This window comes from Protopterus annectens, chromosome 6.part0 (genome assembly GCF_019279795.1).
Source record: "Protopterus annectens isolate FY-2018-M chromosome 6.part0, PAN1.0, whole genome shotgun sequence".
Classification (NCBI taxonomy): Eukaryota; Metazoa; Chordata; order Ceratodontiformes; family Protopteridae; genus Protopterus; species Protopterus annectens.
Window position 1 is genome coordinate 378,074,945 of NC_056737.1, and position 26,501 is coordinate 378,101,445.

The 26,501-nt window shown below is 39.7% G+C and overlaps 1 protein-coding gene across 1 annotated transcript in view; it reads left to right on the forward strand.

The window, feature by feature from the left end:
* The window catches only part of SRP54 (signal recognition particle 54), a 1,212,380-nt gene that overhangs the window by 439,701 nt on the left and 746,178 nt on the right, over positions 1-26,501 (forward strand). Inside the window, exon 9 of the mRNA XM_044073524.1 lies at positions 22,659-22,807. Within this exon, the coding sequence (XP_043929459.1) occupies positions 22,659-22,807 (149 nt within the window). The remainder of the gene's footprint in view (positions 1-22,658; positions 22,808-26,501) is intronic.

The window sequence follows — 26,501 nt, forward strand, 5'->3', positions numbered from 1 at the left end:
CTTGATTCTTCCCCTGATTCCCTGTCTACAAATGGAGTTCCTCTGGTGGGCGACAGCCTGTTCTCAGAACAAGGGTCTGCCTTTCTGCACACCACCTGCCAGCCAGACTCTCACCACAGATGCCTCAGATGTTGCATGAGGGGCTCATCTGGCAGGCAGGGGCATACAGGGGACTTGGAGCAACCAGCAAATTCATCTGCACATAAACATAAAAGAATTGATGGCAGTGCAGCAGGCCTTGATGGCTTTCAGGGACCTACTCTACCCTGGGGCTCTGCTGATCTGGAAAGACAATACCACAGTCATGTGGTACATCAAAAAGCAAGGAGGGGCTCATTCTTACCCCTTGTGCAGACAAAGCATGAGGCTATGGTCCATAGCAATAGCCCAGTATCTCCCAGGGAGGCTAAACTCCTTGGCAGATCATTTCAGCAGACATGTTCTTGATCCTCACGAGTGGCAACTGAACAAGGACATTTTCCATCTTATCACTCCTCATTGGGGCACCCCACAAGTGAATCTTTTCTCCTCTCACACCAATCATCTTCTTCCAACCTTCTGCACCAGGGAGTTTCACAACAAAGCTTGGAGGGTGGACGTGTTGTCCTTCCCATGGACACATCTCTCAGTTTATGCAATCCCTTCTCTGCCTCTTCTTCCCAGAGTGCTGCTAAAGAAAAGGGATGAAAAACCAAAGGCTATTCTGATAGTTCCAGATTGGCCCAGGCAGCATTGCTATCCCCTCCTTCGCAGCCGTGGCATATTCCCCTGTTACCAGATCTGTTGGTTCAGGAAGGGGGAAAGTTCCTTCATCCTCATCTTCAAACTTTGCATTTAACTGCCTGGCCTAATACTTTAAATCTTTCCCAACAGGTGGTTGAAGTTCTTCATGAGGCCAGGAGGCCTAGCATCAGAAAATCCTATGCAGATAAGTGGAAGAGATTTTGTTCTTGGATGCTGGCTAAAGGGGAAGACTCTTCTCATTCTTCTCTTTCCCTCATTCTTGACTACCTAGCAGGACTGCTTATTGGTGGACTTTCCTTTTCTTAAATCAAAATTCACGCTTCAGCAATTTCGGCTCATTGTTCTTTTGAGCAACCCATTTTTTTCTCACCCCTTGATGACAGTTCCTGTGGGGAGCTAGTAATCTTAGACCTCCCAGACGAGCTCCTACTCCTGCTTGGGATCTTAATTTTTTCCTGGAAAAACTTACTCTGCCTCCCTTTGAACCCAGCTGCCTCTGCAGATTTACAGTTTCTATCCTGAAAAACTGTTTTCCTTTTAGTTATAACTTCAGCTAGAAGGGTATCTGAGCTGCAAGCCTTAATGGCAGTAGAACCTTTCATTATTTTTCATTCAGATTGAGTTTCTCTGAGAACTAATCCCTCCTTCATGCCTAAGGTAGTTTCCATTTTAACCCTTAACCAGTCTATTCACCTGCCTAAACATTTCAACACTCCCCAAAATAAAGGGGAAAGGATTCTGTACTCTCTTGATGTGCATAGACAGCTGAGATTTTACTTAGGACTAAATTATTTCGAAAATCTGAACAGTTGTTGGTTAGTTTTGCTCCTGGGGCTCAGGGTAAAGCTATTTCAAAACAAACCATCTCCAAATGGGATTGCTCATTGTATTTACTTTTGTTACCTGCAGCATGGGAAGGTTCCCCCTCAGGGTATTAGGACCCAGTCTACTAGAGCAGCCTCTACCTCTGCAGCCTTTCTGAGAGGTGTGCCTACTAAGGGCATTCTAGAAGCAGCTACTTGGCCTTCTGTCCATACTTTCACAAAGCATTACAATCTACCTTTGTTTTCTAAATCCAGGGCTGGTTTTGCCTCTGCAGTTTTGCAGAGCCTTCTTACCAGCCCTTAATCTGTGATCCTTCCTCCCCCCTTTGTCTTTTTCCCTGGGCTTTGGGAATCAATCCATATGCGAGGACTGCAACAGTGAAATACGAAGAACATAGTACAGTTGTGTACACTTACCATAAATGTAGATGTTCGCGTGTATTCACTGTTGGAGTCCTGGTTTCCCACCCTCCATTCCCCCTTTTTTCCTAAGGCACAGACTATATACATTTTTATTTTTTGTATGACGTGTCCAGGGTGCTTCCTTCCTGGGTTAGCCTTCTTTTGGGGGCTCCTGACAGTTAAGGCAAGAAAAACGTAAGAATTGGCATCGGCTGCCTTCCTTTATACCTGACGTTCTGACATCAGTTTTACAACCGGTGGCAACCAACGTCATATACCAAGGACTCTGGTATTCGGGCTGACTGAGGGCTACCGGGAGCCGGATAACCCATATGCGAGGACTGCAACAGTGAATACACTCGAACATCTACATTTATGGTAAGTGTACACAACTGTACATTTTTGTATATCAGTGAATAAATATGTAAATTCACTCCGCACTCCTAGTACTGAAGTCACACCTTCCATGCAAAACATTTTCATAAATTTCTTCAAAAATCTACCCTCCTTTGTTAAATTTTCCCTTCTAGGCCCCTCAGACACATCTTCACTGTTGCAAACCAAATTCCAGTCTCCACCTGTAAGTAATATTCCTTGCTGAAAGCTGATTATTTCTCCCAGAATTTTCTTAAGCTCCATTATAGCAGTTTTAGGTGGAATGTAAATGCATGCCAGTGTAATCCTCCTCCTTAGCCAGTAGCCCCTTACTACTGTGTATCTTTCATTATTACCTTTTTTTCCCTCTTCTATCACTATTGGAGATTCTCTTGCAATTAATATAAGTACTCCTATTTTCCTTTGCCCCAGATATTCCGCTGAATAACCATCCTGAAAACTTTTTTTTTATCAAATTCACGTTTAGTTTTTTCCAGGTGTGTTTCCTGTAGCATTCCTGTTTGCACTCTACATTTTTAAATATAGTTTACTACTCTTTCTTTTTTATATTTTTCTGTAAAACCATTCAGATTGAAAGACATTACAGAAAGCATCATTTTCTTATATAATTATTACAACCTTTTTTGTATAACTGCATATTTGTTAAATGTCTAGTTCCAACTTTTGTTACGTGCATATACAGTTCGGCAGGTTGGTTTTTATACAGATGTTCATCGTGTTTCACTGTTGCAGTCATTATACTTGGGTTATCCTGCTGGCAGGCTACCCGCAGTCGGCCTGAATTCCAAAGTCCTGGTCCGGCGTCTGTTGCTGTCGCCTCTTCCCTGACGTCAGTGCGCCAGGGGTATAAAAGATGCAGCCAACGCCATTTTCTTCAGTCTATCTTGCCGCACGGTGCCAGAAGCAAAAGTAGTTCGCAAGTGCCGGTCGGCCGACTCCTGAGATTTTCTAAATCGAATTTCAGATCCGAAGTCTTCAATAAAGCTAAGTATCCCGTTGGGGAAACTTTTTCTTGCTCCAGACTGATGTCAGAAAAAGTTAACAATTGTATTTCTTGTGGGAAGCAAATGCCTCATAAGGATTTCCACTCTTACTGTATTCCTTGCCTAGGCGCTGACAACGGCGTTGCTAGTTGTCGGTTTTGTGCTTGATTTAGCCAACGCACTAAGCGTCGGTACGATTTCGCTTTTCATTATTTTGGCAGAAGGTTTAACTACATAATTCCGTCGGAACAACCGACGACCAGAATTTATAAAAAACGCAAGGATAAGGACAAGGACAAGCATTCGAGGTCCAAAACCGACGACGAAGCCTCTTCTAGGCCAGTCGCCGGTGCTCAGTGTGGCGCTTTCGCATTCCCTGACTCCCGCTACCTCAGAGCCACAGGCCGCCTCCAACTCCCACGTGGAGACAGCTAGGCTTCTGGATACTCAAGGTATTGTCCCTTCAGAAATTAATCCCTCAGATATGTACGGAGCCGCTGAGCAGGCATCGGCTTCTGAGGGTGTCTTCAGACCTACACAACTTTATATAAAGCCTACTTCAGCATCCAAGACAAAGTCTAAAACAGTTTTAAAGACAAGGAAACCAGTACAGCATTCTCCAGGACAGGCTTCTATGCCTAAGAAACAGATGCTCAAAATGACCGAAGACCTAATTACTTTGATTAGGGGTACCCATTCCCCTCCTGATAAGAAGCCTAGGCAAGACACTGAATATGATTCCTCTGATCAGGTTTCCATTTCCTCTGATTCCTCTTCTGATCAGGAATATTCTGTTCATCCCTATGAGGATTCTGATGCTGAAGATTCTATTCCTTCAGCTTCCCCCTTCTGAGGACTATTCTTTTGGGGAAACCCTGCATACCATGAGGGAGCATTTCCATTGGGAGAGCCAGGATTATTCCAATTCTAATAAAAGACTTAGAGACTTTCTTTTACTTCCTCAGCACAGACCTCTTGCAATTCCCCCTGTTCTAGACATAGTAGATGATGTTTTTTCAGAGTCCGGCCTGTCTCCAGACCCTTTACCTCCTGCCTCTGTTAAGCCGGACAGATACTACAGGGTCCCAGACTCCCATAAATTTCTTTACAAAAACCCTGCTGCTGACCCAGAAACTATCTCACAGGGTCCTAAAGGGGTCAAGGCTGCTTCTACCAAAAACCCTGTCCCCTCAGACAGAGATTCTAGGGCTTTGGACAGATGGGGAAAAAATGTTTACACTTCTGCTACCTTGGCTGTAAGGGCTTTAAATTGTCAGTTTCATATGCTCAAATATCAACAATACTTAATGTCTTTGTTAAAACAAAAAATGTTGACAAATTCTGAATGTTCTGAGAACAAAGATTTGCAGGATTTATTGCATGCAGCTGAACAAGTGGGAAAACATACTTTGCAATGTGGCTATGATTCACTGGAGGCCTCGTGCAGGGCCACTGTTACAGGTTCTGTTATTAGAAGGCATGCTTGGTTAAAGGAACAGAATCTGCCTGATCATGTTAAAACAAAATTATTGGATGCTCCATTACAGCATGATACTTTGCTTGGTGTTAAGGCAGAGGAGGTGTTAAAGAAAGTGGAGGATAAGGCAAAATCTATGCAGACAGTAAAGGATTTCTTACAGGTACAGCCACCCAGATTTAGCAGGAACTGGCCCTCTACGAATTGGTCCTTTCCAGTGTCAGACAGACCTCAAAGAGGCAGATTCAGATGCCCTAGAGGCAGGCAACAGCCCCAGGGCTCATACAGGCCCCAACAATGGGGTGCTTCTACCTCCAAAAGCAGAGAAGACAAATCACAGCCTTATAGAAAACAGTCCCAATGACGTCCTTCTGCCAATGCCAAGCACTTATTTTTTGGCAGCACCCTTAGGGGGAAGGCTAGCACTTTTTTTCACAAAACTGGCACAAGATCACCCAGGACAAATGAGTCTTAAATATAGTCTCTCAGGGCTACATGTTCCACTTTCACACCCTTCCAAAGGCAAAAGGTATGCTAGACCTGCCAATGCAATCAGTGGCAGGAGGCACAAAAACAAGTTTCATCTCTCATGGACATGGGGGCTGTTCAGCCAGTGCCACAACAAGAGCAGGGACAAGGATTTTACTCAAGACTTTTCTTAGTACCAGGAAAGGACAAAGCCTGGAGACCAATTCTGGACCTGTCTATTCTAAATACTTTTTTGGTCGTCCCAAAATTCAAAATGTTGACTCTACAGGAGCTTCTGCCCATGCTGGACAAGAAGGCTTGGCTTGTAACTTTGGATCTCAAAGTGGCATACCTGCATGTCCCAATCAGACAGTCTTGCAGAATGTACCTCATATTCATAGCTGGCTGACTGCACTACCAATTCTCTGCACTGCCCTTTGGCTTATCTACTGCGCCCAGGGTCTTCACGAAATGCCTGGCACCAGTAATTGCATTTTGCAAACAAAGAGGAATTCAAATATACCCCTACTTGGACGACTGCCTTATTCAAGCAAAGGACAAAGATATTCTACTAAAGCATCTGGCGTTTGTAAAAAGACTACAAATTTGCCCAGGGTACACAGTAAACAAAAAGAAATCAAAACTAGTACCCTCTCAAGAGATAATATTCCTGGGTGCAAGCTTAAATACAACTGCCCAGATGGCTTATCTCACGCCAGACAAACAAAGGCATCTGATTTCTTACTTCAGAGACATGGCAACAAAGACCCAGTTATCTGCAAGAAAAATTTTGCAGGTCCTGGGCTACACTGCATCCTGCTTTCTACTAATTCCATATGCAAGACTGCATATGAGGAAACTACAATGGTATCTAAAATGTTTTTGGACTCAACATTGCCACAGCCTGGAAACAGTAATTACTCTCATTCCCTGCCTGCAACAGGAATTTCAAAGGTGGGCACAAGCCTGTCACCACAACAAAGGACAGCCATTCACCTTACCCACTGCCAGGCAGACACTAACAACAGATGCATCAGATTATGCCTGGGGGGCGCACATGGCAGGAAAATGTATTCAGGGCACATGGCCCACAAACCAAATGTATCTTCATATCAATCAAAAAGAGATGCTAGCTGTACAAAATGCCCTGACAGCCTTCAAGGACCTACTTCATCCAGGACAACTACTGATAAAGATGGACAGTACTACAGTCATGTGGTACATAAGCAAAGGGGCACACACTCCTACCCCCTCTGCAGGCAAGCCATGACTTTGTGTTACACAGTATTGACTTATCAAGTGCATGTGCAAGGACAATTCCTGCCAAGAAAGACAATTACTTTGGCAGACGAACTAAGCAGAAACCTCATGGATCCTCACAAGTGGAAACTGGATCCACAAATTTTCAACATGATAACAGGGAAATGGGGATGCCCAGACATAGATCTATTCACTTTCCCCTCACGACTGCCAGCTACAGAGATTCTGCACTCGGACTTATCACAAGCAAGCATGGAAAGTGGACGCCCTTTCATTCAGCTAGAAAGCCCTTACAGTATATGCCTTCCCTCCTCTGCCTCTCCTCTCCAAGGTACTCCTGAAGGGCATACAAGAGAAGCCAAAAATGATACTGATTGCCCCAGACTGGCCACGCCAGCACTGGTACCCAATCCTAAAGAGCTTGTCTCAAGGCCCAGCATGGACATTGCCTCTAATACCTCATTTGCTGACCCAACAGAACAGTCAGATCATGCGCAGCCAACTCAGAACCCTAAATCTGGCTGCATGGCAGATAATGTAATCATTCAGAACACACCTCTCTCTAAAGCAGTTATGGATGTTATTTTGGAGGCCAGGATGCCCATCACCAGAAAAATCTTATGCAGAAAAATGGAAGAGATTCTGTGCTTGGAACCAGGCGTAGGGAATTGACTTGCTTGAACCAAATATTCTTCAGATTTTGCAATACCTAACTGAGATACTGGACAAAGGCCTATCCTTCTCATCAATTAAGATGTTCATCGTGTTTCACTGTTGCAGTCCTTACATTAGGGTTATCCTGCTGGCAGGCGACCCGCAGTCGGCCCGAGTTCCAAAGTCTTGGTCCGGTGTCGGTTGCTGTCGCTTCTTCCATGACGTCAGTGCGCCAGGGGTATAAAAATTGCAACCAACGCCATTTTCTTCACTCTTTCTTGCCGTGCGGTGCTCGAAGCAAAAGCAGTTCGCAAGTGCCGGTCGGCCGACTCCTGAGATTTTCAAAATTGAGTTTCAGAACCGAAGTCTTCAATAAAGCTAAGTACCCTATTGGGGAAACTTTTTCTTGCTCCAGACCGATGTCAGTAAAAGTTTAATAATTGTATTTCTTGTGGGAAGCAAATACCTCATAAGGACTTTCACTCTTACTGTATTCCTTGCCTAGGCCCTGACCATGATGTTACTAGTTGTCGGTTTTGTGCTAGATTCAATACACACTATTAAATGTCGGTTTGATTTTGCTTTCCATTATTTTGGCCGAAGGTTTAATTACATAATGCCGTCAGAACAACCGACAAGCAGAACATATAAAAAACACAAAGACAAAGAAAAGGACAGGCATCTGAGGTCCAAAACTGATGACGAAGCCTGTTCTAGGCCAGTCGCCGGTTCTCAGTGAGGTGCTTTCGCAGCCCCTGACACCCACTACCTCAGAGCCACAGGCCGTAACCGACAGCCACGTGGAGACACCGAGGCCTGTGGAAACTCAAGGTATTGGGCCTACGGAATCTATACCCTCAGATGGGTCTGGAGCCGCTGAGCAGGCATCGGCTTCTGAGGGTGTTTTCAGACCTTCACAGCTTACAGTTAAGCCCACTACAGCAACAACGGCAAAGTCAAAAACACCATTAAAGACAAGAAAACAAGTACAGCATTCTCAAGAGCAGTCAACCATGCCAAAGAAACAGATGCTTAAACTGGCCGAAGATCTAATTACTTTAATCAGGGGTTCCCATCCCCCACCTGACAAAAGGCCTAGGCAAGACACTGATTATGATTCATCTGACCAGGTTTCCATTTCCTCTGATTCCTCATCTGATCAGGGATATTCTCTCCCTCCCTATGAGGGCTCTGATGCAGAAGAGTCCATACCTTTTGCCTCTCCGCCTGAGGATTATTCTTTTGGGGAAACCCTGCACACTATGAGGGAGCATTTCATTGGGAGAGCCAGGATTATTCTGAATCCAAGAAAAGGCTCAGAGACTTCCTATTATTGCCTCAGCACAGGCCCCTAGCTATCCCCCTCGTGCTTGATATTGTGTATGATGTTTTTTCTGAATCCAGCCCGTCTCCTGATTCCTTACCTCCTGCACCAGTTAAGCCAGACAGGTACTACAGGGTCCCTGACTCTCATAAATTCCTTTACAAAAATCCCGCTGCAGACCCAGAAATAATTTCTCAGGGGCCTAAAGGGGTTAAGGCTTCCACTGCTAAAAATCCTGTACCCTCTGACAGGGATTCCAGAGCTCTGGACAGATGGGGGAAAAAAGTTTACACTTCTGCTACTTTAGCTGTAAGCGCTTTAAACTGTCAGTTTCACATGCTTAAATATCAACAGTACTTCATGTCATTGTTAAAGCAGAAAATGGTTTCAAATACAGAAAGTCCTGACGGTAAGGAAATGCAAGATTTATTTCATGCAGTTGAGCAAGTGGGAAAGCATACTCTGCAATGTGGTTTTGATTCATTAGAGGCTTCTTGAAGAGCCGCAGTTGCAGGCTCTGTTATTCGAAGGCATGCTTGGTTGAAAGAACAAAGTTTACCTGACCATGTTAAAGTAAAATTATTGGATGCTCCATTACAGCATGATACTTTGTTGGTGTTAAAGAAAATGGAGGATAAAGCAAAGTCAATGCAGACAGTGAAAGATTTCTTACAGGTTTAACCACCTAGATTTAGTAGAAACTGGCCTTCAAAAAATTGGTCCTTTCCAGTGTCAGGCCACAAAGAGTCAGATCTCAGTCCCAAGGCTCCTCCAGACCTAAACAATGGGGTGCTTCAGCCCCCAAAGGAAGGGAAGACAAATCACAACCTTATAGGAAACCGTCCCAATGACTTCCCTCTGCAAATGCCAAGCAATTACCTTTTAAAAGCACCTCTAGGGGGAAAGCTAGCACTTTTCTCAAGAATTTGGCACATGATCACCCAGGACAAATGGGTGCTGAATATTGTTTCTCAGGGTTACAGGTTCCATTTCCACATGCTTCCAAAACCAAAAGGTATGCCAGACCTGCCACAAAACCAATGGGCAGAGGCACAAAAACAGATTGCTGCTCTTATGGACATGGGAGCAATTCAAAAAGTTCCACAGCAAGAACAGGGACAAGGATTTTACTCAAGACTTTTCTTAGTACCCAGAAAGGACAAAGCCTGGAGACCAATACTGGACCTGTCAATCCTAAATACTTTCCTGGATGTTCCAAAATTCAAAATGTTAACACTACAGCAACTTCTGCCCATGCTGGGCAAGAAGGCTTGGCTAGTTACTTTGGACCTCAAGGAGGCATACCTGCATGTTCCAATCAGGCAATCTTGCAGAAGATACCTCAGATTCAAAGCAGGCTCAATGCATTACCAATTCTCTGCACTGCCCTTTGGCTTATCTACTGCGCCCAAGGTCTTCACAAAATGCCTGGCACCAGTAATTGCATTTTGCAAACAAAAAGGAATTCAAATATATCCCTACTTGGACGACTGCCTCATTCAAGCAGAGAGCAAAGACATTCTTCTAAAGCATCTGGCGTTTGTAAAAAGATTGCTAATTTGCCTAGGGTTCACAGTAAACGAAAAGAAATCAAAACTAGTGCCCTCTTAAGAGATAATATTCTTTGGTGCAAGCTTAAATACAACTGCCCAGATGGCTTATCTCACGCCAGACAAGCAAAGGCTACTGACTCATTACTTTCAAATGATGGCAACAAAAACCCAGCTCCCTGCAAGAAAAATTCAGCAGGCCCTGGGCTTCATGGCATCCTGCATTCTGCTAATTCCATATGCAAAACTGCATATGAGGAAACTACAATGGTATCTAAAAAGTGTTTGGATTCAGCATTGTTACAGCCTGGAAACAATCATAACTTTAATTCCTTGCCTACAACAGGAGTTTCGATGGTGGTCCCAGGCCTGTCATCACAAGGGACAGCCTTTCACCTTACCCACAGCCAGGCAGACAGTAACAACGGATGCATCGGATTATGCCTGGGGGGCACATATGGCAGGAAAATGTATTCAGGGCACGTGGGCCAAGGAACAAATGCATCTTCATATCAATCAAAAAGAGATGCTAGCTGTACAGAATGCCCTGACAGCTTTCAAGGACCTAATACATCCAGTACAACTATTAATAAAGACGGACAATACCACAGTTATGTGGTACATAAGCAAGGGGGCACACATTCCTACCCCCTATGCAGACAAGCTATGACTTTGTGGGACACAGCACTGACCTATCAAGTACATCTGCAGGCACAATTCCTGCCAGGAACAAAAAATACACTGGCAGACGAACTAAGCAGAAATCTCATGGATCCTCACAAATGGAAGCTAAATCCACAAGAGTTCAGCATGATAAAGAGGAAATGGGGATGCCCAGACATAATCATTTTGCCTCCCCTCACAATTACCAAATACAAATTTTGCACAAGAACTTATCACTCTGAAGCATGGAAAGTGGATGCTCTGTCATTCAGCTGGAAAGGCCCGACAGTCTATGCCTTCCCTCCGATGCCTCTTCTCACCAAGGTGCTACTAAAAGTCAGAGAAGAAAGGCCAAAAATGATCCTGATTGCACCAGACTGGCCACACCAGCACTGGTACCCAATCCTAAAGAGTTTGTCGCAAGGCCCAGCTTGGCATCTACCTCAAATTCTTCATCTTTTGACACAACAAAACAATCAGATTCTGCACAGTCAACTCGGAACCTTAAATCTGGCAGCATGGCAGGTAATGTAGCCACTCAGACTGCACCTCTCTCTAAAGTGGTTATGGATGTCATCTTAGAAGCCAGGAGGCCCAGCACTAGGAAATCTTATGCAGAAAAATGGAAGAGGTTCTGTGCTTGGAACCAGGCACAAGGGCTCGAACCACTTGTCCCTAACATTCCTCAGATTTTACAATACCTAACTGAGATGCTGGACAAAGGCTTATCTTTCTCATCTATTAAAATCCATACCTCTGCCATTTCAGCCCATTACAATATGGAACCTCCTATCTTTTCACATCCTGTACTACGACAGTACCTCAGAGGGGCAAAAAATATAAGACCCCCAAGGAGAGCACCAGTACCTACTTGGGACCTCAATTTTGTTTTAGAAAAACTCACACTGCCTCCTTTTGAACCAGCTAACACAGCTGATCTAAAATTCTTGTCATGGAAAACTGCTCTGCTCCTAGCAATAACTTCAGCAAGAAGAGTCTGAGTTACAGGTATTAATGGCTGTGGAACCTTTCCTCATTTTTCATCCAGACAGGGTTTCTCTTAGGACAAACCCAACAGTCATGCCAAAAGTGGTCTCCAATGTGGCCTTAAACCAAACCATTCATTTACCTACTTTTTACCCAAATACCCAGAATAAAGGTGATTATAATAAAGGTGAGAGACTTCTGCACGCTTTGGATATACACAGACAGCTACGATTCTACTTGGACAAAACAAAAGCTTTCAGAAAAACTGAGCAACTGTTTGTAGCATATGCTGCAGGATCAGAAGGAAAGCCTATTACAAAGCAGACAATCTCGAAATGGATAGGACACTGCATCCGCTTCTGTTATGCACAACATGGCAAATCAGTGCCTAAGGGCATTAGGCCTCATTCTACCAGAGCAGCAGCCACTTCAGCAGCTTTCCTCAGAGGAGTACCAAGCAAAGATATTTTAGAAGCTGCAATCTGGAGCTCAGTGCACACTTTCACCAAGCACTACCACTTACCTCTCTACTCTAAATCCAGAGCAGGCTTTGCCTCTGCAGTTCTACAGGGCTTGTTAGCCTCTCCAAATCCAATTTAGACCTAGCCACCCAACCTCAGCTTTGGGATTCTACCCAAGTGTAATGACTGCAACAGTGAAACACGATGAACATAGTACAGTTGTGTACCTACCATAAATGTAGATGTTAGAGTGTATTCACTGTTGCAGTCCAGGTTACCCACCCACCATCCCTCTTTTTACATTGTTGGGACTTTTCTGTACTTCTCATCTCTATACTACCTATGTGGTGTATTTTCTTGTAGATGAAGGAAATGTTTATAGTAATATATGCATGTTTTTTGGCATAATTTTATCTTTCCAGCCTTCCTATCTGGTGGCACCTGACATGTGGGGCAAGAAAAACTGAAGAAAATGGCGTCTGTTGCAACTTTTATACCCCTGGTGCACTGACGTCAGTGAAGAAGCGACAGCAACTGATGCCGGACCAAGACTTTGGAACTCGGGCCGACTGCGGGTCGCCTGCCAGCAGTATAACCCTAGTGTAATGACTGCAACAGTGAATACGCTCTAACATCTACATTTATGGTAGGTACACAACTGTACTATCCATGCCTCTGCCATTTCAGCTCATTACAATACGGACCCACCTATTTTTTCTCATCCACTGCTAAGACAGTTTCTCAGAGGGTCAAAAACATAAGACCTCCAAGGAGAGCTCCAATACCTACATGGGACCTCAATTTTGTCTTGGAAAAACTCACACTGCCTCCTTTTGAGCCAGCCAATACAGCAGAGATAAAATACTTGTCATGGAAAACCGCTGTTCTCCTAGCAATAACTTCAGCAAGAAGAGACTCAGAGTTACAGGCACTAATGGCTGTGGAACCTTTTATTATTTTCCATCAAGACAGGGTTTCTCTAAGGACAAACCCGACATTTATGCCTATGGTAGTGTCCAGTGTGGCTCTTAACCAAACCATACATTTGCCTACCTTTTATCCAAACCCACAGAATAAGGGGGAAGACTTCTGCATACTTTGGGCATACACAGACAGCTACGCTTTTACTTGGACAAGACTAAAGCCTTCAGAAGGACTGAGCAACCCTTAGTGGCATATGCTGCAGGTTCCCAAGGAAAAGCCATTTCAAAGCAGACTATTTCAAAATGGATAGGCCACTGTATTTGTTTCTGCTATTCACAACATGGCAAATCCAGTGCCCAAGGGCATTAGGCCACATTCTACCAGAGCAGCAGCCTTCCTCAGAGGAGTACCAACCAAAGATATTTTGGAGGCTACAAAATGGACTTCAGTGCACACTTTTACAAAGCACTACCATTTACCTCTCTACTCTAAATCCAGAGCAGGCTTTGCTACTGCAGTTCTGCAGGGCCTCATAGCCACTCCAAACTCTATTTAGGCCCAGCCGCCCAACCTCAACTTTGGGATTCAACCCAAGTGTAATGACTGCAACAGTGAAACACGATGAACATAGTACAGTTGTGTACCTACCATAAATGTAGATGTTCGAGTGTATTCACTGTTGCAGTTCAGGTTACCTTCCCTCCATCCCCCTTTTTCTTTGCTGGGACTTATCTGTACCTATCTATTCTATACAACCTATGTGGTGTATTTGCTTGTAGATGAAGGTTATGTGCATGCTTTTTTATGATCATAATTTTTACAGCCTACCCTTTTGGGGGCACCTGACATCTGTGGCAAGAAAAACTGAAGAAAATGGCTTCGGCAGCATCTTTTATACGCCTGGCACACTGACATCAGGGAAGAGGCGACAGCAACCGATGCTGGACCAGGACTTTAGAATTCAGGCTGACTGTGGGTAGCCTGCCAGCAGGATAACCCTAGTGTAATGACTGCAACAGTAAATACACTCGAACATCTACATTTATGGTAGGTACACAACTGTACTTTATTCCTTGTCATATCCATTTATGCCTATGCCACATCTTGCAAATATATATACATATATATATATATATATATATATATATATATATATATATATATATTTTTTTTTTTTTTTTTTTTTTGAACCCTCAGACAGAACAAACAAACCCCCCTAAAACCTATTAACTTAATAATAATACACAAAACTGTGTACATCTTCAAATATTGAAGTTTTTTGCTTCCTAATAAGAACCAAAGTTGTAAGTTGATAACTACATAGGCTAGAGTTAACCGAGAAGAAAGGTTAGTCATCCTAAGATGCATGGCATAGCCTGTGCTATAAGTAAGTGCTATTTGATTTTGTCTGTCTTTATAGCTCTCACTGTTGAAAACACTTGAATGCTTTCAGTCAACACTTTCTCCAAGTCATTTCTCTTTATCAAATGGTCATTTAGTGACATGCAAACCAGACATAAAACTGCTAAGGGTACCTTGTTTACCAGTAAAAAGCCTTATAATATTCAATATTCTTTTTCATATACATGCTTTGTGATAAACTTGTTACTAGATAATGGCTAGGATCTTAACCCAGTCATTTCCCTATGCAACCATGGGAAAAAGCACACTGATTTTTCTTTTGTCATACTGTCTTAACCAGACCATTCCTCACTCCCCCCTTCTCTTTCCTTTTTTTCCCATTGCAGTGCCTACATTTCTTAAAACTAAACAAAAGAAAAGAGAGAAGGGAGAAAAAGAAAATAAAAAAACCTGTTTATATTAGTATCCCCATTGCATTAAAAAAATGAGAACTTTACTTCATCTTATTGGTTCTGTATTCTTTAAAGCTCTCACAGCTGGGAGAACCCAATTGTTTTCAGAGAACAGTATGTCCTAGCCAATTTCTCTTTTCTTTTTTTCTTTTCCCTCAGCTAATCCCCTTCCGCCAGACTTTTTCCCAGTTTATCTTTACCAGATTGTCTCCATGGAGACGTGAAGACGCTGCAGAACTGCTACTTAGTATGCATGTATTTCTTAGAAAAAAAGCCTCATAATATTCAATATTCTTTTTCATTTACTTGCCCTCTCTTAAAACTAATCAATGTAAGGTCCTTAAGTCATTTACCCATGCAAGAATGAAAAAAGCACATTAATTTTAACTTTGTCGTCCCTTTTTAATCAGGCTCCTTTTTATCATTGAGTTGCTTATATTTCTCAAAACTGCACAAGAAGGAAGAGAGGAGATGAAGAAAAACAACACCATCTATTTACAGTCCCCATTACACTTAAAAAAAAAATAGTATGCAAAGAAAACCATGCACCACAAATACAGTAGTATTAAGAAAAGAAAGTGTTTTGTTTACTTGGTTAGCTGTCTCCCCTCTCTTCCCCTCCCTAAAGCACTTTTCCAGATATTAATGAAATGAAGTAGGGCATGTACATTATAATCCGCCACAAATCCAACAGATTTTGAAAAAGTCCAATATTTACAGATTTTCTTTTGTCATATTTCACAAATATAACTATTGCATTGTAATCCCACATTGTTACTGGTTTTATTACTATTCTTCTCCATCACCTAAATCCTGTCTCTGCTTCATTTCCAACGTACTCTCTATTATTCTAGACAGCTCTCATGCTCCCTTCCTTCTCTCCATTTCCCATTGAAGTACTGGAAAAGGTTTCACAGGTACAGTCTCTCTCTGTGGTCTTTATAACCAGAACAAGAAGCAGAGTCTCCTGTTTCACAGCTCACTTTTTGTTGGGCAAACTTTTGTATTTCCTACTTAGCATGCATTTAGTCAGAAATGATTTTGTCCCTGCAGGGAAGAATACCTTAACGAATGCTGAATACATCAGTTTGAATCTCACACGTGTGTCTCGACATTCCCTGAGTAGTGGAATGAATTTACTTCTCTTTTGCCTGGTGTGCAATGAGGAATCATTTTCCATAAACACTCTGCTGTCTTCCACTTTTAGTGTTTTATCCTTCTGCCCCATTTTTGTCTGAATCGACTCCTCCTGCTGGTTGGATTGCATTTTTACTTTTAAAGGTATAGGTTGCTTTCTTATAGCTAGGTTTGGGGCATACACACAATGTGACCTTTCAACTAACACCTCCTGCTGTGGAGTACCAGTCCAGTTGCTTATTTCTTCTTTCATTAATGCAGTCTGTTCCTTCCAGCTTCTCTGGTATAGCTGAAAGTCTCAGGTTTTCCCTATGTGCTCTGTCCTTTAATTCTGAGCAGTCTAAATTCTGCCAGCCTTTTCTTCATTTTGACCCCTGCTTTTTGCAGCTTTATCACCTCATCTGAATATCTGATTAAAGCTTCTTTTTTTCCAGTCTTTTGTTTTTTTGTTTTGATATACTCCATTAGTATTTTATTTTAACCAGGTCTGTGTGCAGTTGTCATATCTTCATGTAGGTTATGAGAAATGGTAACTGCAGTGAGCAACCCTGCGAGTAAAGAAACCCTAGGTGTCCCCTAGGTACAAATAGAATGAATGATATGCAGCTTACTTGTTAATAAGGGGTACAAGTGTCCTTGATGGCTTAGTTGGGGAAGTAGTGACCAGTCAAATCTGTGTAACCTGGTCTCCCTTTTTGGACCCTGGGATCCCCCTCCTATATTTAAGTTGGTTGCAGGTGGCTGATTGCTGTGCTGTTGGCCCCATGGTTTGTGAGTCTTTAAAAAGACTGTATTGGTTTCTTATGGTCCAACTTTCTTATCTCAGTCCCCAATGCAAAGAGCTTTTCCTGGGTATTGCTGATGTGCTGTGGTGGTCCAAAATTTGTAGCCATTGTGCTATTGTCTGGGAATACCAAGGAGTCTTGATGAGAGCTGCCCAGAATAGTTTTGAGATTTACCCAGCTCTAGTACTTAGCCTGGTGTCCGTTTAAGCGTCTGATCTTGTACAAAAGAAGAGTTCTCAGTTGTCAAGTTTAATACTTTGAGCACTGCTTAGATGTACAGGTTGGTTAGATTGATGCATTGGTTATATACACTCAAGTGGTGGATGTCAGGAAGCTCCAACTGATAAAAATTTGGCTGGTTAACCTTTGTTGTTAATGTCCATTTGGCAAATCACTTCCAGTGTGTATGGGGGAGGGTTAGGGTTTTTCAAGTAAGTTGTCATCCAATTAGTTTAAAGGTTTCAAAGTCTGACCAAACTCTCTCTGAAGTCATAGACATTGAATGTAACTGTGCTACAGGAATTTGATTTGTCTGACATTGGCTTTTTAATGCATGCATATTTAATCAGCACTGTAAAAGCAGACATATACGCAACCTGATACTTAAAGGAGCACTATTGGCAAATGGTGAAGAAAACATATTTTGTATCTTGCCATGATTAACTGCACATCCTAAAGCTGCATGCAGCAAAATAAGTACTCATTCCTAATTTTATTTTGTTTTTACTCTTGTCTGCCCTCATGGGAGCAGACATCGTGATTCCTTTGGAAAGCTAAATCTGTCCCATAATGCATAGATTGTGAGAATAAATAGCCCTACCATTTGTTGTCAGACTTGATTTCCATTCACTTAGAATGGAACACCTGAAAACAACTGCCAAGTTTGAGTGTGCAGCTCGTGTCATTGACTGGTATGCACTGAGTTTTACAAATGTTCCTACTGATGTTCTACACATTCTCTGAAAGAAACTTGCAAAAGTGTCAACAAATTACTGAGATAAAAAATAATTTTCACAAGGAGCAGTTTTGCAGGTATCAATTCCTGGCCAGGTTACTCCTCCCTTCTCCCCTCCTTCAGTGGGCTACAGTCTCACATTTCTAGCTTGTATTTAGTCAGCTTTGCATGACAGTAGACATCAAAAACGCACAGCCTGGTGTGCCACTAAATCTGTTCCCTTGTATGTCTCTTCACTTCTGAATAGCATTTCCCATGAATAAAAAAAAGCACACACATCTGTCCAAAGTTTAGGCCAATCTATCCATTTTTTAAAATGTGCACAGCAAAATATTCAACTTGTAATGCATTTTGGCTGCTGACATGGTTATATTTACATACTTATTCTATTATAGCATAACCTGAACTTATGGTATTTAATAATACATTTTACAACAGTTCTCAGTTTCTTAACAATGATCTCCCAAGCCTCTTATGTGACCTAGTTTTTTCTTGCTATTGCTTTATATAGTTTCTTAGTTGTATACTTGTAGCATGTTTCTCATCCTCTCAGCAACAGACTCCTGGAGAAAACTTCCAAATCAGATACTTGCATTGAAAGGATACCAGTAGCTGTAGCAGTGATATCATACTCCAAAACAATGCAGTCAACCATAGTACTGACAAACACAGGAGAATGTATATGCCAGAATCAAGCAGTGATGAAATTGCTAGGGACTACACTGAGTACAATTTTACTCTTAATCTCTCCATTTCATAATGCATAACATTCACACTACACTTAAAGGCACACCTCCACTTTCCACAAACACAGCTACCCACACCCACACAACATACCAGTCAGATTTAAGGCTTTTCCCACCTCTCTGCAAAACACTGCTGTAATGGCTTTGGCAAACAAATGAAAATGATTGCTTGGTGTTGGTTCAGGACTCCCATCCATATCTCTCAACAGTACAGATTTTTTGCAGAAAGTGCAGTTTTTTTGTCTGTTTTTCATAAAATTGTAGTTTTCTGTCAAATCACTGGCGAATCATTGAACACTGAAGTCAGAAAATTGACAGGCATTTGATTTTCAGACTTCATATCCTTAAGAAAATTCACTCTAATGCAAAACCTGTTTATCAACTTTCTAAGTTTGTAAGAGCAATATTTATAAATTGTCCCTATTTTTGGGTCTTTGTCCCCCATTATTTATGGCTTTGTCCAGATTTCTTGTTCTATGATGAGAGGTATGCTGCCATCCCTTCCTGCAGGAGCCAGTCCACTGCACTTGCACAAGTGTCCCCCCCAGTAGGACAGCAAGCAGGTATCAGTGCAGATATGCTTTATAGTTTTTTTATACATACATACACACACACTCACACTCACACTGATACATGCTTAATGTGAACAAATCTGTTTATTCAGTGTCACCAAACTTTTCTCCAAACCCAGTTTTATGACACCTGCTACTAATCTACTTGTCAGTCTGCACCTGCAAATCTTGTTGCCCATGTTATTTCTTCTTTTCCTTGGTTTCGTTTCACTTACTTGTAATGTTGCTTTTATCGTTTTTTCTCCTGCCTCCCATATCTACCCGAATTATTACTTCTAACAAATACTTTTTCTAACTCTTTCTTCTCTTCCTCCCCTCCTCTTTATCCAGTATTTGAACTTTTCTACTCTGACATTTGCTTTATGAGTAAATAATGTGCTGTCACCCTTATAATATCAGCACCTTTCAAAGCTACATAATATTGTATTTAGTCTAATATCTGAATAAGTGAGTGGGATTTTCATGACAGCATCAAGGAAACAGTTTCCTTCCTTCTGTGTTCTTTTCCTTACATTTTGGATTTTTCTTGGTATATTGATTGATTTTCTTAGTATATTTTATTTATTTTCCATTTGTTTACCAGTTTAGTCCGACTGGACACAAGGTGACCATTTTCAGCGGAGGCTCGGGGATAAAAGCTCCAGATACATAGCAAACAATTATAAAAAATAATAAAAATAAATTATACAAACATAACTATTTTGTACAAAGACCATAGAACATATAAAATGAGTAAAATCAGAGTTGAACAATTGATGCAGCATACAGTGGTTAGAATATTGAGAGACAATTAAACAAGATAATATACAACAAATATACAGTAAATACAAAAAGAAGTTTCCATAGACAAACAGGGTCATACACTAGAAATCTTAACTGTATTGATATGATTTATATTGCATTTATCTTGTTTTAATGATGTTATATGTGTATTATTGTACGTGTCATATATGCAACAATATTTGTATTAAACTGTGCATTTACAGTATATTGACAAAGCACTGGGTCACATCAGAGGCTTGCGAGGTCATTGCCAAGAAACTGAGAACTGTTGTAAAGCTTGGCATTAAATACTATAGGTTATACTATAAGAGAATAACTATGTAAATATAACCATGTCAGCAGCCAGAATGCATTACAAACTGAATATTTTACTGTGCACATTAAGAAATGGATAGATTGGCCCAAACTCTGGACTGATGTGTGTGCTTTGTTTTTTTTTTTATTCCTGGGAAATGCTATTCAGAAGTGAAGACATGCAAGGGAACCGATTTAGTGGTGCACCAGGCTGTGATTTTTTGCTGTCTATTGTCATGCAAAGTTGACTAAATAGTTGAATCTAACCAAGCTGGAAATGTGAGACTGTAGCCCACTGAAGGAGGGTAGTTGGGAGGAGTAACTTGGCCAGGAATTGAAACTTGCAAAACTGCTCCTTTTTTTATCTCAGTAATTTGTTGACACTTTTGCAAGTTACTTTCAAAGAATGTGTAGTACATCAGTAGGAACAACATTTGTAAAGCTCCGCGCATACCAGTCAATGACACATGAGCTGCAGTCCCTCGGACTTGGCAGTTTTTTTCAGGTGTTCCATTCTAAGTGAATAGAAGTCTAGTCTGACAAACGGTAGGGCTATTTGTTCTCACAGTCTGTGCATTATGAGACAGATTTAGCTTTCCAAAGGAATCACAATGTCTGCCCCCATGAGGGCAGAGAAGAGTAAACAAAAAATAAAAGCTTTAGGAGGTGCAGTAAATCATGGCAAGATAAAAAATATGTTTTTTCATTGTTTGCCCGCAGTGGTCCTTTAACGACTGAACAGTGAAAGGCAGCTGCTGTTTTATTTGGGGGGAGTGAAGAATTAGTGCGAGCACCATTCCAATTTGAAAGGCAGAGACGGAATTAAAGGTACAGTTAAGGTTACCAATGCTGTGGTACAAGTGTATTAATTAAGGGTACGAAAATACATGTCCAGGAAATGAATGGTCAGTCCATGGTAATTACTGGTGATTGAGATGGGCCTGTATTTTATGACCACCAGCATGTTACTGTCTGAGAGATGAAACATTTTTGATTTGTTTCATTTGTTATGTAAAATGTTAGCGGTTGTGCGTGATCTACAAACACAGTTATTGCTTCTGCTTTCTTGGGCATTCATCCTTTCTTTTTGGTCTTTCATGCGTTGGGTCTTTTTCCTAAAAGTAATTAGCATATGGGAATATGCTTTGCTACCAAATGCCACCTTTTTCATATGCACAGTGGGGGAGACATTTCTTAACTGAAACATGGGTTTTTGCAGGGCATTTTGTTCCCTCTACTATTGCAGTGCTGGTTTAACTGTTTTGTGAGTTTGTTGTTGCAGACTTTGTTTTATGTTAGGTAGTTTTTTCCTGATAAACTGTTTTTCTTTTGCAACATTTAGAGGAAAATTTTACATTTTTCCTGAAAAAAATTTTGGAGCATTTATTATTTTTTTCTGCTGTGGGGCAAACCTTTTGGGACTGCAGTGTCATGTGAAAAGAGGAGCAGATAGTAATTCTAAATTCTTTTTGTGCATGGTAGGGAAGCAATGAGGGTGTAGTGAGTCAGCAGCACTCTTGTATTGTTTACATTGAAATCAGCCTCAGTTTTTAGGGTGAGCATCCTCAGATCAGTACAACTGAGTTGTGAAGTGTTGTCTCCCAGTGATGGATTATTCTTAATTCTGATAGCTGAAATCTGCTCAAATATCGTAGTGTATTCTTAATGTTCTTTTTACAATTTGATGCACCAGTAGTGGAAGTAGAATTATCAGCCAATTATAGTCTAAACAAATACTTATAAAACAAGTTGAGAAGGTTTATTTCAGGGAGTCTGTTGAGGTTTTCATCTTTGTAGACTTGTAATTTCAAAGCATATGTTCAGGATGAGCAACAGTTTGAGGCAGTCTGCATATTGCATCTGGTCAGATGATGCATTCTGACTTTTGCAGATGCCAAGCCAAACACTGTTGTGCTGTGAATTTAATGGGATTTGTTCCAGAAGGTAATAATTATCTGAAACTTTGGAGTTCACATTGTTCAAAGTGAGCCATGTAGATATCGTGAGCTCCTTTACGTCTTCGAAACAGAGTAGTTTAGCATTTCTGCAAAGCAGCAAAAATTACAGATTACTGTAAGTCATTTCCATGTATATGATATATTTCATTAAGAAAAGACTGAGAATGGAAATATTTAACAGCATAGAATTATTTTACAACAGAATTGGTGTGTTCAGCTCGGAGATGACATGGCATCTTATCACGTCTTCCTAAGAAACCAGAGATTGTGTGTGATTAACTGACATCCATAAATGGGCTTGGGGAAGGTTAGGCATTTGGATTTCAAAGAAAGGTAAAGCATTAACCCCCCCCCCCCCAAAAAAAAAAGAATTAATACACTTTAGTTGAGACATATATTGTGAACTTTTGTGGATTCCAGGTGTTTAGTGTGGATGAAGGAAAAATTGCATACAAAGTTAATAAATATTTTCATTTGCACAATTTTTTTCATTTCAGCAACCAGATAATATTGTTTATGTGATGGATGCCTCTATTGGCCAGGCTTGTGAAGCCCAAGCTAAAGCATTTAAGGATAAAGTCGATGTGGCCTCTGTCATTGTTACCAAGCTTGATGGTCATGCAAAAGGTGGTGGAGCACTTAGTGCGTAAGTGGCATGCTCTCTGTATTAGAATTCTAATGACATTATAAAACTTATGTATATTATATGCAGTAATTTCTACAATATTATATAATCTAGTCTGTTGAGTAGGATGATGATGCATAGCAGAAATTGTAGACCATTTTCTAAAGCAATGCCAGACCATCTAATACCACACATTGATATTGTTTGTAGACATTTTTACTTCATTAGAGCTTACAGGCTATTATTAGTCTGAAGCTTAACAAAAATGACAGAACTTGATGTTTTTTTCTGCCAAAGCATTTTTAAGTTTGTGACCCCAGTCAACATTAATGGTGTTCTAAAGTTCCTTGGTATTATTTTCATGAATATTTTCACTCCATGTTCATGAATGCTACCACTAATGCAGTTGGTTTTACACCCATTAAAGATACAGTGTTAAACCAAGGCCCCATCTGCTGAGTTGATGGTAGCTCAAGTGGATGTAAAAAAAAATCCTATGGCACTTATCAAAAAGAGTAGGGGCCCTTTATTTCACAAATCTTAAATATTTACAATATAAACTGAATGAATAAAATATTTACGTTATACACAAGCTATTTACATTGGCCTCATTCACTTTTTTACATTCAAAATATATTTATATCTGACCCCCTTTCAACTTTTCACAGTCTTATTTTTTAACATTTCTGATAAATTCTATTTAGCATTATACTTAATTTCTTTCACTATTTGGTTCTAAATTATCCCTATAACAAATGTTTTTTCAACCTTTTCAATAAATACTTATTTTTTAAAACATATTCAGTCATATCCATATTAATATTTTTTGTATCCCTTAATTTCATCCAAACAATGATTCTTCTCTAACGTCTTCCATAGTGTATCAGTTTCTTACATTTCAAAAAGACATGTTCAGTAGTTTTTTCTTTATGAGAACAATTATATATTCTTTCACCTTTTTTCATATGGCATGTTTGCTTTGACTGGTAATTTCCTTATCGTCAGTCTCCATAAAAAAATCATGACTTTCTACTATCTTTTTTTTTAGTCTATCATTTCTTGCTTTTATATCTTTAATTTTCACTTTTTCCCAATTCTTTTCTTAGGTGTACATAAAAATACTTCTCCATTACTTTGTTTTGACACTTTTTCTTTCATCTTCTAAATCTTCTGTACTTATTTTCCACATTACAATTTTCTCTTGATATGCTTTCATTTCTTCACTCATGTTCTTTGTCTTTTACAACATTTCATTATATGTCATATTTTTATATCTGTTTTCCAATAATAGACTTGTTAAATTACCATTATTTAACCATTTACGTATTTCAGATAGATGTAATGAAACTGCAAATACAACTGGATTTATAAGTCCTAAACCGCCATCCTCTTTTGCTACATACAACATACCTCTCTTTACAGGTTTAAGATGACATCTCCATATAAAGTAGAATATAGTATTAATAATATATTTTTTCAATTGACAATGGGATATTAAACTCATTAGCAATTTATGAAATATTTCCGAATACAATAGAGTTTTTTTTCTTGAAAATTTAACAGACCTCCAAAAAGAACACACAATTTTGCATTTTTCATAACGTTTTCCCATTGTAGTAACACAACATCTTATTTTTCAAATGTAATACCTAATAACTTTATTTCTTGGGAGTTGAATTCAGTACCTGTAATCATACCTTTATGCCTAAAACCATAACTTTTTTGTGTGTTCAAACACATACCAGTTTTATCTAAACACAAATTCAACTTGCTTATACATTCTTCCATTCCATTGAAATGCTTAGTACCTAGAATTATGTCCTCTGCATAGGATAACGTTATAGGTATATCATTACCTTTCTTTGCTGAAGATCCAAAATTATCATCTGCTGTATTAATAACTAGTTATTGAATTCATAATTGGTGAAAATATGTTACTAAAAGAACATCTGTGTCTTTTAATTCTTATTTCTTCATTCAGCATCTGTTAACACACATTTCTTATTTTTGTACTTGAATTATAATCTTTGAATATATCCCATAGTATATTACACCGAATAGTGTCAAAAGCTTTGCTTAGATGATCTATCTTTATTAATGTCTTTTCTCCTTCATTATGTCATCTACAATTTCTCTAAACATCATTAATAATTCTTGACATCCTTTTCCTTTAACACCATATATTGAATCTAATAGAATGCTAAGTTTGATTCCATTCTTTTCTGTGGTATTTTCATAAAGATTTTATAATCGGTATTATTCAAAACAATAGGCCTCCAATTTCTTTTACCTTTTCTCTCACCTTTTTTGTCCGTACAGATTTAAAAATTCCACTACATAATTCTGTATGTTTAAATCCTTCATTAAGCTACTTGCTTAATACGTCAGTGAAGTACATCTTTTGACTTACTGTCATATTCTTACACATTTGATATTCTAAGCCATCCAGACCCACTGCTGTATGTATATGTACTTGTGTTAATACTTGCATCCAGTTCTTCTAATGTTATATTTTTTCCAATCTATATTTTCTTGCTCAGAGAAAGTTCGTACTTCCCATGATATCCTTTGTTCTTTAGTAATATCTTTAAATAAATCTTTTATATATTCTAGGACAATACATAGGTCTCTCTGGACTTTCTGTACTCTCCCTTTTTTGTCTTTTAATTCTGTCATTATATTATCTTCTTTATTTTATTTAAATGGGGAGCTATCCCTTTTTACCTTGTAGGAAATATCTTTATACAATCTTTTTTTTTTGTATTTTTTCTTGATTCATTGCATATAAATCTTGTTCTTTATTAAAATATAATTTCCATTCCTTTCTAAATTTTTAAGAAATTCTTCACTTAATATAACACCTTTTTCACTTCCTTTCTCTTTTTAACTTGCCATCCTTGATAACATTTTTTATATTTCTTTTAAAAAAAAACTTCTACCATTCAGACCAATTTTTACAGAACTGCATATTTGTGATCTTCCCATAATTCTAACTTTATTTTTTCACCCTTACCTACCCAATCTACTTTATTAATTCTTTTTAGACCCTTCCCTATCTTAACATTGATGACTTTTTCTATGAATTCTATCCAGATAGTTTTATGGTCTGAAAAACCTGTTCCCGGGATTCAATAATACCTTTTCTGAGTGAACAGACAGCACAGACATAACTAGCACACTGTCTTAATTTTAGTTTTCCAATTGATATTCTTGCAGCTTTAAATATTGACAGGGATTCTTAAAGATTTCCACAAAGTGTAGACTATGTGTACACTTAATGTAATCTTTGAGTGACTAGAAAGCAGAAAAAATGTGCTAAGAATTTTCTTGACTACATATCGTGTGCACTTAGTGTAGGCTTTATTGAATTTGGGCCCGTGTCTAATATAGCTTCATTTTTTTATTTTTATTTCACATCCTTCTGAACTTCCCACATCTCATAATTTCTATAACTTTTTTACATTTGTTTTTGTTTCTCGAGTTACAATTGAGGTCTCCTACTGTAATAACTTCTATATTAATAGCAATGTAGTTCAATATTAAGGCAAACCTATCTTCTCTTTCTTTACTAATAACATATGCATACAATGCAATTATTTTTAAGACTTTATCTCTCTATCTAACATCAATAACCATAATCCTACCCATTAAAATTATAGTAGTATCAAACACCTTAACTGTCTTTTTCATAAGTATTGCTATTCCTGAACATAAA